At 42.2% G+C, this 13,408-nt stretch overlaps 1 protein-coding gene across 1 annotated transcript; it reads left to right on the top strand.

The window, feature by feature from the left end:
- Positions 1-7,841: 7,841 nt before the first annotated feature.
- On the top strand, positions 7,842-8,222 carry LOC138901607 (uncharacterized mitochondrial protein AtMg00860-like). The gene has a single exon (XM_070189385.1). The coding sequence runs from the start codon at positions 7,842-7,844 to the stop codon at positions 8,220-8,222; it is 381 nt and encodes a 126-aa protein (XP_070045486.1).
- Positions 8,223-13,408: the final 5,186 nt, after the last annotated feature.

Genomic DNA, 13,408 nt, shown 5'->3' with positions numbered 1-13,408 from the left:
AGTCAACCAATTCATTTAGCGCTTCCATCTACTCGCAGTGCTCCAGCTATCCGAGGTCTCAGATCGCCTATTGGGTACATCTATTTTCCAGTACACGTCCTGCATGGGGTGCCATCAGCGGTCAGTTTAGTCGACTAGGTCAGACTCAAATCCAGCATCCACACCCGCAGAGAGGTTGTTTCGAGTGTGGTAATACTTGGCATATGGTGAGGGACTGTCCCGGACTTAGGAGGGGTGTACCATCATAGACTCCATAGGCTCCACAGATTCCATAGGCTCCACAGGCTATGGTTGCTACTCTAGTTGTCGCTCCACCTGCACCGCCAGATATGGGTGGAGGTCAGGCAAGTAGAGCTTGTCCTAGAGGGAGAGGTCAAGCCCGTTGCTATGCTTTTCCGAGTAGGACTGAGACTGTTTTATCGGATGTTGTCATCACAAGTATTGATCCGGTCTTTCATAGGGATGCATCGGTTTTATTTGTTTTGGGTTCCACTTATTCGTATGTGGCATCTTACTTTTCTCCATAATTGGATATATCTCGTGATTCTTTGAGTGCTCCTATATGTGTGTCTATGCCTGTGGGAGATTCTATTATTATAAACCGTGTTTATCAGTCATGTTTAGTCACTAGCGGGGGTTATGAGACCAGAGTTGACCTTATTCTACTCAGTATGGTGGACTTTGGTGTGATATTGGGCATGGATTGGTTGTTGCCCTATCACGATATTCTGGATTGTCACGTCAAGATCGTAACATTGGCTATGCTAGGGTTTTCGCGGTTGGAGTGAAGAGGTACATTGGATTATATTCCTAGTAGGGTGGTGTCTTTTCTAAAGGCCCAATGAATGGTTGAGAAGGGGTGTGAAACATATCTATCCTTTGTGAGGGGTGTAAGTGCTGATACTCCTACCGTGGAGTCAGTTCTGGTAGTGAGAGATTTCTCATATGTGTTTTCAGCATACCTACCAGGCATGCCGCCCGATAGGCATATCGATTTTGGTATTGACCTGGTGTCGGACACTCAGCCCATTTCTATTCCACCATATGGTATGGCACCAGTGGAGTTGAATGAATAAAGGAACAACTTCAGGAATTGCTTGATAAGGGATTCATCCGGCTGAGTGTCTCGCCTTAGGTGTAACACCCCGGAAAAATTCGAAGTACTTAAGTGTAAAGCCCAAAAAGTTTCGCATATAAATTCAAGGTTCCGTGGTGCCGGAGTAGGCTTACGTGTTTGAGGATTGTATAAATTTGAGCTTAAGGCTTATGTGTTTGAGGAGTAGGCTTATGTGTTTGAGGATTGTTACGCCATGGCTCGGACCTTTTAGGTTGGACAATGTACTGAGGAGTAAAGGAAAGTTTTTGGCTGAGAAATGCATTTCTGTGGTCCATTATGCGATCGCAGAATCACTCTACGGGCCGCATAATGGCCGCAGAGTGAGGCAGGTATGGGCAGGTTTGGATGCCATTCTGCGATCGACTTTGCGACCGCAGAACTATTCTACGGTTCATTATGCGACCGCAGAATATGTCTGCGGGCCGGATAGTGACCGCAAACCCATGCAAATATTTTTCTAGTTTTGGATGCAGGTTGTTCCATAGCAGGCGGCACTGATCAGTGATAGCGGTACACTCTCTTCCCAGCAGACTTGGTGAGCCCCACTTTAATTTGGGGTCATGTATCTTTTGTTCCTTGTGTATTATGTTTGAGGTATAGCCGGGGCCTTGGTGTCGGCATTATCATAATACTCTTTTTTACCTATTAGAAGCTCCGTAGACATAGTGTGGGTTGTAGATTGGTGTTGGGGAAGTCAAACTAGTTATGTTGTGTTTGAATTAATATATCCACTTCAAACTATGAAAAATGTGTGTGAAATTTGAGACTTACAAAGGGAAGTAACTAATGATAAGAAATTGGTATTGCAGACATGATTACTTTATTGTTTGATTATCGAAAATATGTATTATCCTTATTCATGGATGTGTTTGGGTAGAAGAAATTCTAATAGGCTTGCTCGGCCGGGTTCACTCAGTTGAGCGTCGGTCGCGCTCCCCGAGTTTGGTGCGTGACAAACTTGGTATCATAGCCTAATATTTTAAAGTGTCCTAGGATGTCTCAGAGCCGTGTCTATTAGAGTCCTTATTATCGGCGTGTTGCCGAGCACATCTATAATTAGGAGGCTGCATGGGTATTTAGGAATAATACCCTTCTTTCATGTCATTGATCGTGCGTTAAAGCTGATTGTAAGAATGTTCCTTCGTTAACTCGTGCTTTACTCTAACTTTCAGTATATGTCGCCTAAGAAGAAGGCAAGAACTGGCCAAAGAGCCAATGTCACCCCAAGAGTGGTAGTTGATTCTATATTTAATGATGCGGGTTAGCACCCAAGGAGTGAGAATATTCCTCCAGTTACTACACCCCCCGATTCTACTACGACTGATCAGACCGCACCTATCCCTATACCTACTGATGGTGCAACGGTCCCTCCAAATGATATACAAGTTCCACCTCCAGCTCCAGCTTCCGATTCCGGTGTTTCTGATGGGGATCTTATGGGAGCCATACAAATGTTGGCTCAAATAGTGGCTTCCCAGGCCTAGAGATCAAATATTGCACCCACTTCTTCCAGTTAGCTAGGGGATTCTGCTAGTTTTAGGGTGAACAAGTTTCTTCAGTTAGATCCTCCAGTGTTTACAAGTACTAATCCCGAGGAGGACCCTAGGACTTCGTTGATGAGATGAACAAGATTCTCCGGGTTATGCATGCTACAGAGATGGAGGGAGTGGAGTTGGCCTCCTACCGTCTGAAAGAGGTGGCATATTCTTGGTTTGAGCTATGGGAGGAGTCCCGTGAGGAGAGGAGTCCTCCGGCAAGGTGGAGTGAGTTTATCGATGCTTTCATTGACCATTTTTTGCCTGCCGAGACTAAGGCGGCCCGTGCCGCTGAGTTTGAGGGCCTGAGGCAAGGTAGCCTAAGTGTGTGGTAGTACCATATGAAATTCGCGCACCTATCCAAGTATGCTTTTTACATGTTTCCCACTTTGGAGGCTAGAGTGCGCCAGTTTGTGCAAGGACTTAGTCCCTTGGTAATTAAAGAGGCCGCTACGACTGCCTTGAATTTTGATATAAATTATGGAAAAATGGTGGCGTTCGCTCAAGCTACGGAGGATCGAAAGTTAAAAAGAAAGACTGAGCAAGATAATAACAAAACGACCCGATCCGCGGGAAATCTTAGTGGCCCCTACAGTGGGGGTAATGGTGGAAAGGCATTACATAAGAGAGTGTCATCCTGATCCACGCAGTCAGTTGCTCAGTATTCAGCTAGAGCACTACCATCACGGCATGATCAACAGCGATGGGCCCATAGTAACTAAGGCAACAAGGGATCTAATCAGCAGGTCCAGTTAAGTGGGGATTATCAGCTGCCGCAGAGGCCCCGATGTCCCAAGTGTAGGAGGCGTCATTTGGCGTGTGTACCGACATGGTACAGATGAATGTTTCTGGTGCAAAGTTAAGGGCCATTAGCTAAGGCACTGCCCCAATAGCCAAGGGACAGCAAGTAAGTCCCTCAACCCCCTTTTCCCTTGTTTTGTGATGTGTGTGAATGTGTGTGACCATAGACTTTCGTGCCATATATGCTTGATCATGAGATGGTACTTCCTTATATGTTTTGACCTCCAACCACGGTAAGTTTAACTCATACGGTAATGATGATGTGCGATGGAAATAGGTTTTGGTAGGGGGTATTAGAGGTGTTAACCCAAGGTTATAACGCAACTTAAGTGATTAGAAAGGACGTTTAACGGGAGTGTTTATATAAGAGAAATATGTGTGTGAAGGTGTATGCACTTAGTCACTCTATAAGAGTATGGGCATAAGCTTTCGCATATAAGAAAACATGATTTGCATGTCATATTTCAATAGCCAAGTGTGGGCAGACGTGTTCAAAATGATGCACGAATGTTGTATGAGGCTAAAGGTCGATGCTAAAAATTTGAAGATCATGTTTCGTATTGTCTCTTAAAAGTAGAGATTCAGGAAGAGCAAGAAAAGTTGTGAGGTTCCCACAAATATGTACTCTATTATGTCTAATCATGACTGTGTCAAAGAGTGGCTACAAGAATGTATTTTTAGTAGTATAGGACAATGGAAGGTCGTGATTATCGTGTATTGGGTTATTATTCCACTGGGTGGTGTGTCATGTGGCGGGAGAAGAAAGTTTCCCATGGATGATCCAAATATTGGTGTGGCAGAGTTGATAGGGTCCAGAACCCGTTCGCTAATTTATGAAGAAAGTCAACATCATCACGGAATTGTTGTGTTAAAAGAATGCTAGGCATTTACTTTCTACAAGTAACATCCAAACTTGTACAGTGTATGCAAATGCTCCAACTGGTAAAATAATGCCTAGGATGTCATGATTGGTGTTGTTTTCAAGTCTGTGGTACAATGTAGTATTATCTATATGTTGTTAGGATTGGTTTTTGGGATTCTCTGACAGGTGGATAGACCCAGTTACAGTGGAGACTCTGGCAAAATTTTTGGAAATTTAGGGAGCTAGTAAAAAATTTGAAACTGCTGGTTTGTGTGAATTAACAATTGAGCCACATTGAATGCTAATGACAGATTTTGACCCTCATTAGAGGAGGAATGATCCTAAGTGGGGGAGAATGCAACATCCCGAAAAAATTTCGAATTACTTAAGTGTAAAGCCCCGAAAAATTTCCCAAATAAATCCAATGTTTCGTGGTGCTGGAGTAGGCTTACGTATTTGAGGATTGTATAAAGTCTTTGCGGCGAGCTTGCTCACCGCAACTCAGACTTTTTGGATTGGACAATGTACTGAGGAGTAAAGGAAATATTTTGACCGAGAAATGCATTTCTGCGGTCCATTATGTGACCGCAGAATCACTCTGCGGGCCGCATAATGGCCGCAAAGTGAGACAGGTATGAGCAGGTTTTGATGCCATTCTGCGATCGACTATGCGACCGAAAAACTATTCTGCGGTTTATTATGCGACCGGAGAACAGGTCTACGGGCCGCATAGTGACCGTAAACCCAGGCAGATGTTTTTCTATGTTTGGGGCACCAGTTCTGCGATCGCATATGTGACCGCGTACCCTGTTCCGGAGTTTCATTTTTGGATTTTTATAACCTGACCCTACTTCATTAAATACACGCAAAGGACCATTTTTGAGCAAAAAAATTAATATTTTAGAGAGAAGGGAGTGTGTTTTAGAGAGAGAGAAAACCCAATTTTCATCAATCTTTGCTCAAATCTTGGAAGATTAACAAGGAAACCCCACAAGGTCTTCATCCTAAAGACTGAAGTTGCTAAGAAGTCCGAAACATTTTAGAGTTTAAGGAAGCTCCATTGAGGTATGTTGGCTAAACTTTCTCTCTTAGAATTGAATTCCATGATGTTCCCGTAAGTTCCAAGTATGGTTGTCTCAAGTTCCTTTTTCTATATTCCGAGTTGTTCCCAATAAATTCGATTGTCCCGAATAAGCAAAGTGAAGAGAATTGTGTAATCAAAACTTGTTTCAAATGTTCCTATCATATTATGTTATCCTTTGGAAATATATTCAAGAATGATATGTGTATTAAAATACTATGTCTTTGAGTCGTGTTCCAAATGAAGGTTATGATGCCAAATTGTGTGAGAAAACCTCTATGTGCCTAAGACTCTTAATTACTCACATGTGTACTAAAAACATTGATTTATATTGCCTTGTTGTTGTTGTTGATGATGATGATGTTTGAAAGTGAAAAGAGTAAGTATGGAATACTAAATGTGGCCATCATGCCCAGAATGAGAATTACATATGTGGCCAATAGTGCTAATAAAATAAAAGAATGTGTGAACATTATGAGATGAGTTTTAGCTCATTTACATAATAATGTCATTAATATCCTATGATCACCCATGGCTAGTACAAGTAAGCGATATTATGAACATGAATTATGGTCATTTGCCAAAACAGGAATAAAGTTATGAAACCCTATGGATGGTCTATGAAACGCATAGGTATATTATGTTATGAAATAATGTGGACGGTCTATGAAACACATAGGAATATTATGTTATGAAATCCTATGGACGGTCTATGAAACACATAGGTATATTGAGTTATGAAATCCTGTGGACGGTCTATGAAATGCATAGGTATATTGTGTTATGAAATCCTATGGATGGTCTATGAAACGCATACGTATATTGTGTTATGAAATCCTATAGACGGTCTACGAAACTTATAGGTATATTGTGTAATGAAATCCTGTGGACGGTCTATGAAACACATAGGTATATTGAGTTATGAAATCCTGTGGACGGTCTATGAAATGCATAGGTATATTGTGTTATGAAATCTTGTGGACGGTCTATGAAACACATAGGTATATTGTGTTATGAAATCTTATGGACGGTCTATGAAACGCTTAGGTGCTTTACGTATGAGATGTATAGGTGTACGGTATGAATTAACACTATGGACGGTCTATGAAACGCATAAGTGTATAATAGGATATATAAACACTAAGGACGGTCTAATGAGACGCATTATTAATGCAGACAATAGGTGCCACTTTCATTGTCCTCGTTTGTACGTGTTGTTTCAATTGCATTATATTATGTGTTTCACGTATAGATAATATCGCTCGGGTGACCCTAAAAGAAGTTTAGAATGATGCACGTATAATAAGGCTTGATATTTGAACCTATGCGATGTTTTGTAGTCTTTTGATGTACTTTAAATGCCTCTTATTTGAGTTACCGTATTGGTTTTAAATGTTGTTCTATCTGCCTTTCATATGAGTACTATTCCATATGTACTGACGTCCCTTTTTTCGGGGGTGCTGCATCTTTTAATGGATGCAGGTGGTTCCATAGCAAGCGGCACTGATCAGTGATAGTGGTACACTCTCTTCCCAGCAGACTTGGTAAGCCCCACTTCATTTCAGGGTCATGTATATTTTGTTCCTTGTGGATTGTGTTTGAGGTATAGCTGGGGCCTTGTTGCTGACATTACCATAATATTCTTTTGTACCTATTAGAGGCTCCGTAGAAATAGTGTGATTTGTATATTGGTGCTGGGGAAGTCAAATTAGTTATGTTGTGTTTGAATTACTATTTCCACTTCAGGCTATGAAAAATGTGTGTGAAATTTGAAACTTAAAAAGGGAAGTAACTAATGGTAAAAAATTGGTATTGCATACATGATTTCTTTATTGTTTGATTAGCGAAAATATGTATGATCCTTATTCATGGATGAGTTTGGGTAGAAGGAAATATAATAGGCTTACTCGACCGGGTTCACTCGGTTGAGCGCCGGTCGCGCTCCCCGAGTTTGGGGCGTGACATTAGGGTACTCCAATTTTAATTGTGAAGAAGAAAGACGGCTCTATGAGGTTGTGTATTGATTATAGGAAGTTGAACAAGGTCACAATCTAGAACAAGTACCCACTACCGTGTATTGATGATATGTTCGATAGGCTTCAGGGTGCACGGGTATTCTCGAAGATTGACTTAAGGTCGGGGTACCATCAATTGAAGATTCGGGATTCAGACATTCCGAAGACGTCCTTTAGGACTCGCTATGGTCACTATGAGTTTTTAGTGATGTCATTTGGGCTGCCCAATGGCCCAATAACCTTTATGCATTTGGTGAACATTGTATTCCATCCATATCTTGATTATTTCATCATCCTGTTCATTGGTGACATATTGGTATATTTTCGCAGTCATTAGGTTCATGAGCAGAACTTGAGGATCGTGCTCCAGACCTTGAGGAAGAAGCAGCTATATGCTAACCTCTCCAAGTGTGAGTTTTGGCTTGATTCGATGGAAATATTTGGCCATGCAGTGTCTAGTGAGGGTATTAGGGAGGTTTCTAAGAAGATGGAGGAAGTTCAGAGTTGGCCTAGATCGTCTTCCGCTATTGAGATCCGGAGTTTCCTAGGCTTGGCCAGGTATTATCGCCATTTTATGGAGGGGTTTTCATCCATTGCATCTCCTTTGAACAGATTGACTCATAAGGGTACCCCGTTCAGGTGGTCTAATGAGTGTGGGGAGAGATTTCAGAAGCTTAAGACTGCGTTGACCACAGCTCCAGTTCTAGTTTTGCCTTCAACATCGGGTTCTTATATAGTTTATTGTGATGCTTTGCAGATTGGCATTGTGTGTGTGTTGATGCAGAAGGGTAGAGTGATTGCTTATGCTTAGTGTCAGTTGAAGCCCCATGAGAAGAACTACCCAGTACATGATTTAGCGTTGGCAGCCATTATTCATGCATTGAATATTTGGAGGCACTATCTCTACGGCGTGTCTTGTGAGGTATTTACAGATCACATGAGTCTACAACACTTGTTTAAGAAAAAGGATCTGAACTTTAGGTAGCGAAGGTTGCTAGAACCATTAAAGGACTATGATATTACCATTCTTTATCATCCCAAGAAGGCCAATGTGGTGGCCGGTGCCTTGAGTAGGAAGGCTAAGAGCATGGAGAGTCTTGCTTATATTCCGGTTAGAGAGAGACCATTAATATTGGATGTTCAGGGTTTAGCCAATCGGTTCATGAGCTTGGATATTTCGGAGCCTAGCCGGGTTCTTGCTTGTGTGGTTTCTCGGCCTACCTTGTATGAGCGCATAAAAGTGAGTCACTATGATGACCCTCATTTTCTTGTCCTTAAGGACATGGTTCAACACGGTGATGTGAAAGAGGCTTCTATTGGAGATGATGGTGTGTTGAGGATGCAGGGCCGGATTAGTGTGCCTAATATGGATGGGTTGCGTGATTTGATTCTTGAGGAGGCTCATAGTTCGCGGTATTCCATTCATCCAGGTGCCGCAAAAATGTACCAGGATTTGAGGTAACACTACTGGTGGAGAAGAATGAAGAAAGATAGTATGGAGTATGTGGCTCGGTGTTTGAACTGCCAATAGGTAAAGTACGAGCATCTAAGTTCGGGCGGTTTGCTTCAGAGACTTGATATTACATAGTGGAAGTGGGAGCGTATCACCATAGAGGTTTTGGTTGGACTTCCACAGATCTTGAGGAAATTTGATGCAGTGTGGGTCATTGTGGACAAGTTAACCAAGTCTGCACACATCATTTCGGTTGTGACTACCTACTCTTTAGAGCAGTTGGCTCAAGTTTATATTCATGATATTGTTAGCCTTCATGGTGTATCGGTGTATATTATCTCAGATTAAAGCACGTAGTTTACATCGCATTTCCGGAGAGCTGTGCAGTGTGAGTCTGGCATATAGTCAAGCTGAGCACGACATTTTATCCCCAGATGGACGGGCAGTCCGAGTGCACCATTCAGATCTTGGAGGACATGTTGCATTCCTGTGTTATGGATTTTGGGGGTTCATGGAATCAGTTCCTACCGCTCGCATAGTTCGCGTACAACAACATCTACCAATCGAGTATTCAGATGGCTCCTTATGAGGCCTTATATAAGAGGTGATGTCGTTTTCCAGTTGGTTTGTTTGAGCCGAGGGAGGCTAGGTTGTTGGATTTGGTTCGGGATGCCTTGGAGAAAGTCAACTTGATTCAGGATAGGCATCGTACAACACAATCCAGGCAAAAGAGTTATGTTGTTCGAAGGGCTCGTGATGTAGCATTCATGGTGGGAGAGAGAGTTCTACTCAGAGTTTTACCCATTAAGGGTATGATGAGGTTTGGGAAGAACGACAAGTAGAGTCCTAGGTATATTGGTCCTTTTGAGATGCTTGAGAGGGTTAGTGAGGTGGCCTACAGACTTGCATTGCCACCCAGCTTATCGGGAGTTCACCCGGTGTTCCATGCTTCCATGCTCCGGAAGTATTTTGGTGATCCATCACCTGTATTATATTTTAGCTTAGTCCAATTGGACAAGGATTTGACTTATGTTGAGGAGTCGATGGCAAATGCAAACTCTGCATTAGAGTCCCAAAAGTCACAAATGCGCCTCTTAGATCGCATATGTGGCTAGTTCGCAAGTGCGAACCCTTTCCTCGCAATTACGAGATTACCCAGCCAAAGACCCTTCTCGTAAATGCAATGTCTTGATTGCAAAAGCGAGGCTCGCATTTTCGAGCCAGAACTTGCAAATACGGGATCTGCAGACCAGCACCAGACACATCACTGCACTAGTAGTCCTCAAACTATCCAAACTCATCTGAAATACTTCTGAAACTCATCCGAGCCCCTCGAGCTCCAAACCAAATATGCACATAAGTGTAATAACAACATAAGAACCTGCTCACACGATCAAAACATAAAAATAACATCTAAAACTACAAATTCAACATCAAAATGAATGAAATTCAAAGGAAAACTCAAGAACCTCTAGAATGGCAACCAAGCATCAGAATCCTATTAAACCAACTTCGAATTGCACCAAATTTTGCACACAAGATTCAAATAGAAAAACGGACCTATAACAAGTCCCTAAACCAAAATCCAAACCCGATAGACATAAAGTGAACATACGGTCAAGCCTAGGACCTCAGAATTCAATTCTCAACATACTCCGAAGTCCAAAATTACAATACGGACAAACCAAAATTGTCAAAACACCGATCCGAAATCGTTCACACAAAATTTTTACCGTAGTCAACTCAAGTTATTTTTAAAGATTCTTCAAATTTTAACGTAAACAATTTTCGGAAAAAAGACACGGGCTACGCATTGAAATGAAGAAACATCAAATGAATCTAATAGAGGTCTTGGAACACCGAAATAAGTGCTAGTATTCTAAACGACCTATCGGGTCGTCACAAAACTAAGACTAAAAAATGTCTCTCTATAATGACCTTACCCGTTTTGGAGCATTTGTATTCTATTCGTTTGTTTAAGGTCTTGAGTAGATTCATATGATGTATTATGGCTTGTGTGTATGGTTGGTTTTGGTTTTCAAGTTGTTCGGAATTCATTTGGAAGAATGATTCTCAATTTAGTAGTTGGAAGTTGGAAGTGTTGACCAAGTTTGAATTTTTTACATTTTACCTCGGATCAAAGTTTTGATGGTTCCTTCATTTCTCAATGGTGATTTTGGACTTGGGCGTCCTGAATTTGAGTTCCGGTATTCCTAGATGGTTTTGAGGCTAATGGCTGCTTTCCATCATCGACCCATAACCCCTTGGACGCGCCCCGTGGCGTCCCGACAAACCTCCCAACGCCTAGCGCCACGGTCGGCCCCGTGGTCTCGGCAGCGCCAAGTGACAAGCGCGCATGCACCTCTGTCGCCCCACCGATAATCATTGCCAATGCCCAGCGGCTGGCGAATGCCATCAGTGTCGCGCGAACCGATAATGCCGCGCACACAAACCATCATATTGCCAATAGTGTCGCATGCATAGACAGTGCCCCGCGCGTAGATCCAATGCCAAGCACCAGCGTCCAGCCACTGGCAGATCCAAATAGCGTCGCGCGTGCCCATAGCAATGCGCGCGCAGACCCTAATACTCAAGACAAAGTTGCTGCCATCTGACTTGCTTCCACAGTGTAGAAGACTAAGTCCTTTTCATTGTAATTATAGAGTAGTTTTACTTCATTCATTTTTAGTGTGCTTCTATAGCTTTATTAATTCAACTCATGTAACTTTGGTTTATTTTTTTAAGCATTATTAAGGGGGACCAAAGCATTCAAACATTCAAGCATTCAATTAATTCTCTGTACTGGTATCTCTCCCCCCGACACCGCAGAGCATCTTGTAGTAGCTATAGCTGAAAGTTAGAATTTTGAGGGTTTGGAGAGTCGATAGATTTGAACAAAAGTTGACTTTGTTGTTATTGATTTCCATTTGGGATTTCGAGCCTTGAAATAGGTTCCATTTGGGTTCATTTCGGATTGGTTAGGCTTGAATCAGACGATTGGTTGATGTTTAAAGTTTATGAACTTAAGAGTTTGATCTTGATCAATGATTCATGATTTTGATGTTATTTGTGCATGATTTGGGGCCTCGATTAGGTTTGTGTTGTGTTTTGGGACTTATTGGTATGTTCGGACGGGGTCCCGAGGGGCTCGGGTGAGTTTTGGACCATGTTGGATGATGTTAGCATTGCTGATTTTCTATTGTTTCTGATGTCCTTCGCAATCGCGAAGGACTAACGGTGATCGCATAATGATTTTTGGAGTTAGGTCAATTTGTGCTTCGTGTTCGCGACAGAGGGTCGCGTTCGCGTTGGTTGGGCGAATCGTGGTTCGCGTTCGCTTCAAGATGTAGCTTTCGCATATGGATGTCGCATTCACGATGGTGTGCAGTCTTGGTAGATGTTGTTTATTGCATTCACGGGGGGGGATGCCACAAATGCAAAGGCTTATTTCATGGAAGTGCATATAAGTTGTTAAGGTTGGAAAGACTGCCTGATATGGGCAACTGTTGATGGGCATGGATTGTGGAACTACGGCATGCGGCTTAGGTGCCAAGGCATGACAAGACCTTGGCATTGGCATGGCCATGGAAAGTCAAAGGCAACGGGCATAAAAAACATAGCAAGGGCTGGAAAAGCTAAGGTAGGGCATGGCAAGGAAGATGGGCATGGGCAAGGCAATGTCATGAGTGAGCTGCGCATGCGCACAAGGCATGCTGCATACTGGCATGGCGCTTTAAGCTCATTTTATCATATTTTGAGATTGAGATCTCGGATTGTGGCAATTTTCAGCACTAGGATTCGGGTAAGTGTTCTTGACTCAGTTTTGATTGTTATTCATGATTCAATCTTTGATTTTGGCATTTGATTAATAAATCCAAAAGAGAAATTGCGAGTTTTGGCAAAACTTTTCTAAAGTGAATAATTGTGTTTTGAAGATTAATTCGGAGTTAGATTTGGATGAAACTTGTATGGTTGGACTCAAATTCGAATGGTTTTCAGAACTTGTGGGTTTTGTCAGGTTCCGGGGTGGGGGCTGGGGTTGACGTTTTGGTTGACTTTGAGTATTGATTAAAGATTCAACCTTTATCGTTTGAGTTTGATTCCTATGACATTATTTGACGTTTTTGTGTTGCTTTTGCTATATTCATGCCATTCAAAGTTCGATTTGCACGGAAAGGCATTTTAGAGTATGGATTTGGCTTGTTGGAGGTAAGCATCTTATCTAAACATGGTTGAGGTACTAGTTGCTGAGTTATTAGTGATAGCTACGTGTTATGGGTCCGCACATGTGAGAGGTTGAGCCCATGTGCGTGCACCAAGGTATTATTCATGCTTGGGTAGTGCTTAGTCTATGATATGCCTTGAATTGATTGCTAAGCTTCATGCTATTATGCTTCTTATTTTTGTACCCCTTTATGAGCTAATTGAATAATGTTTGAGGTCATATATAGGTTAATCTCCTGACTGAACATGATAGTTGCTAATTTCATGATGTAACTGCCTAATTTGAGCTATGGTAGTACACTTCGCACATGCATACACCT

The sequence above is a fragment of the Nicotiana tomentosiformis genome, chromosome 11 (genome assembly GCF_000390325.3).
Source record: "Nicotiana tomentosiformis chromosome 11, ASM39032v3, whole genome shotgun sequence".
NCBI lineage: Eukaryota > Viridiplantae > Streptophyta > Magnoliopsida > Solanales > Solanaceae > Nicotiana > Nicotiana tomentosiformis.
This window is presented reverse-complemented; position numbering and strand designations above follow the sequence as displayed.